General features: G+C 38.4%; 1 protein-coding gene across 1 annotated transcript in view; it reads right to left on the reverse strand.

Moving 5' to 3' along the window:
* Window positions 1–188: 188 nt before the first annotated feature.
* Window positions 189–2,500, reverse strand: part of LOC118797672 — a gene marked incomplete at its 3' end in the record, with an annotated part of 103,295 nt that continues 100,983 nt past the window's right edge. The window contains exons 82-85 of the mRNA XM_036556948.1: window positions 2,046–2,261; window positions 1,372–1,542; window positions 559–702; window positions 189–238 (exon numbers count right to left, since the gene is read on the reverse strand). Coding sequence (XP_036412841.1) covers window positions 189–238; window positions 559–702; window positions 1,372–1,542; window positions 2,046–2,261 — 581 coding nt within the window. The remainder of the gene's footprint in view (window positions 239–558; window positions 703–1,371; window positions 1,543–2,045; window positions 2,262–2,500) is intronic.

Genomic DNA, 2,500 nt, shown 5'->3' on the forward strand with positions numbered 1-2,500 from the left:
TGTTAATTTATTAGAACTTCATTCTGGATGTTAATTTTATTAGAACTTCATTCTGGATGTTAATTTTATTAGAACTTCATTCTGGGTGTTAATTTTATCAGAACTTCATTCTGGATGTTAATTATTCTATTAGGACTCTCAGATGTGCTCAAACAGGTAAATTAATCATTCTGAGTGAAATAACTCACGTGTTTTCGTCTGCGATTACTCCGGCCACCGTGTCGAAGAACAGCATTGCCTGGAAAACACAAACACATATTTCCATATATTTCCATACATTTCCATGCATTTCCATACTCTTTCATAAGTGCTGCTTTTATTACTCACAATACGTCTGTTATTGCTCATTCAGGCTAATATAAATTATACAGGAATCATAAATTATGTAGGGATATTTAACATTATATATCAGTCAGTAAAGCCCTGCTTAACTAGAACTCCTGGAGTATAACATGAAAACGTAAAATAATATGAAAATCAAATCGTTTGGTCTGATAACGGTTATCTGAATTTTTTTGCCCCTTAAATATCAGCAGGAAGTGACCGAAGAGGCCGAACCTGCTCGTATTTCCACTGTTTCTGATTGAGAACAGTAGCCGAAGACTGGGACAGAGTCAGCAGGGAATTCCTGGGAATCAGAGTGGCCATTGAGTTCGGAATGTTGTTCACAACAGCGTCAGAAGAAGCGTTCACAGTGATGATCTGCAGGAGAGAGAGAGGTGTTATTAACCAGTTATAACACCTACAGCTCTGACAGTGAGAGAATCACTACACGCTGCTTTACTCAGATCAGACAGTCCTGATGTACGAATATATGAATAATGTACGGATCAATGTATGAATGAATGTGTGTGTTTGTGTGTGTATGTTTGTTTGTGTGTGTGTGTGTGTGTGTATGTGTGTATGTTTGTGTGTGTGTGTGTGTGTATGTTTGTGTGTGTGTGTGTGTGTATGTGTGTGTGTGTGTGTACGTATGAGTGTATGTGTGTATGTGTGTGTGTATGTGTGTGTGTGTGTGTGTACGTATGAGTGTATGTGTGTGTGTGTGTGTGTGTGTGTGTGTGTGTGTGTGTACGTATGAGTGTGTGTGTGTGTGTGTGTGTGTGTGTGTGTGTATGTATGTATGTGTGTATGTGTGTGTACGTATGAGTGTGTATGTGTGTGTATGAGTGTATGTTTGTGTATGTACTTATTATTGTGTATGTATGTGTGTGTATGAGTGTGTGTGCGTGTGTGTGTATGTTTGTGTGTGTGTGTGTGTATGTGTGTGTACGTATGAGTGTATGTGTGTATGAGTGTATGTTTGCGTATGTGTACGTATGAGTGTATATGTGTATATGTGTATGTATACTGTATAAGTGTATGAGGTACCTGGTTGACGATGCTCTGCTGGACCACGGTGGGTGCTGTGATGATGTTGGTCACGAAGCTCTGTGATTGGATGACAGTCATGAGCGTACGTGGATCAACGGTGTAGAAGATGGTGGAGGGGAGGCCGCTCACTAACGTCCCCAATTTCAGCAACGAGTCAGAGGAGGAGATCTACACCATCACGACCACCACCACCAGGGGGAGACAGAGAGAGATACAGAGAGAGAGAGAATATGTGTAACATACTGTACATATTATATATAAGATACTGTATCAAACCTGTGTTCCTCTAACTGCACTCTTCTGACCAGCATATCATAATTCCACTGACAAACAACACATATGTGGATTTATTCTACTGTAATAAACACCTACTGACCAGATAAACGGCCTTTTAAATACACACTGCTGTGTGACTGAGGTGACTAAGCGTAATAATGTTTATACACTGCTGTGAATAAAAGTTTTAAAAATTCAAATTCCATGTTATTATTGACTTTCTGAGTGTATATAAGTGACATATATTCTACAGAGACACACTACTGCACGTTTAATACACACTCATTGTTTATTTACTGAGTTTAACACATTAAAAAATAAAACACACTAAAATAAAATAATAATAGCAACAACAGCAACAACAGTAATAATAATAATAATAATAATAATAATACCTTGTAGAATCCCGAGGAGAGCAGGGTTTGGATGATGACCATGGCTTGACCTTGACTCCAGCCCACCACACTGCTGAGGATACTGAGGGAGGACAAGAGGACAGATGGGGGGGTGTTGGTGATCTGACCGGTGCTCAGGCCAACGCTGGAGTTCCCCAGAGCCGTGATAGACGAATTCGTTAGAGAACCCACGTTCTGCGCCAGAGCAGCAGATACCTAGAGCCACAAACATCCAGCATCAACCACAATAATCTCACAGACTATCATACAATCATAAAAACTGTTAAATTATCGTCACATTATTAATCTAAAACTGTCAGATTATCAATTTTTTAATCTAAAACTGTGAGATCATCAATTTATTAATAAAAAACTGTTAGATTATCATCAAATTATTAATCTAAAACTGTCAGATTATCATCAATTTATTAATTTCAATCTCAGATTAATAATAT

This window comes from Colossoma macropomum, unplaced genomic scaffold (assembly GCF_904425465.1).
Source record: "Colossoma macropomum unplaced genomic scaffold, Colossoma_macropomum, whole genome shotgun sequence".
Lineage (NCBI taxonomy): Eukaryota > Metazoa > Chordata > Actinopteri > Characiformes > Serrasalmidae > Colossoma > Colossoma macropomum.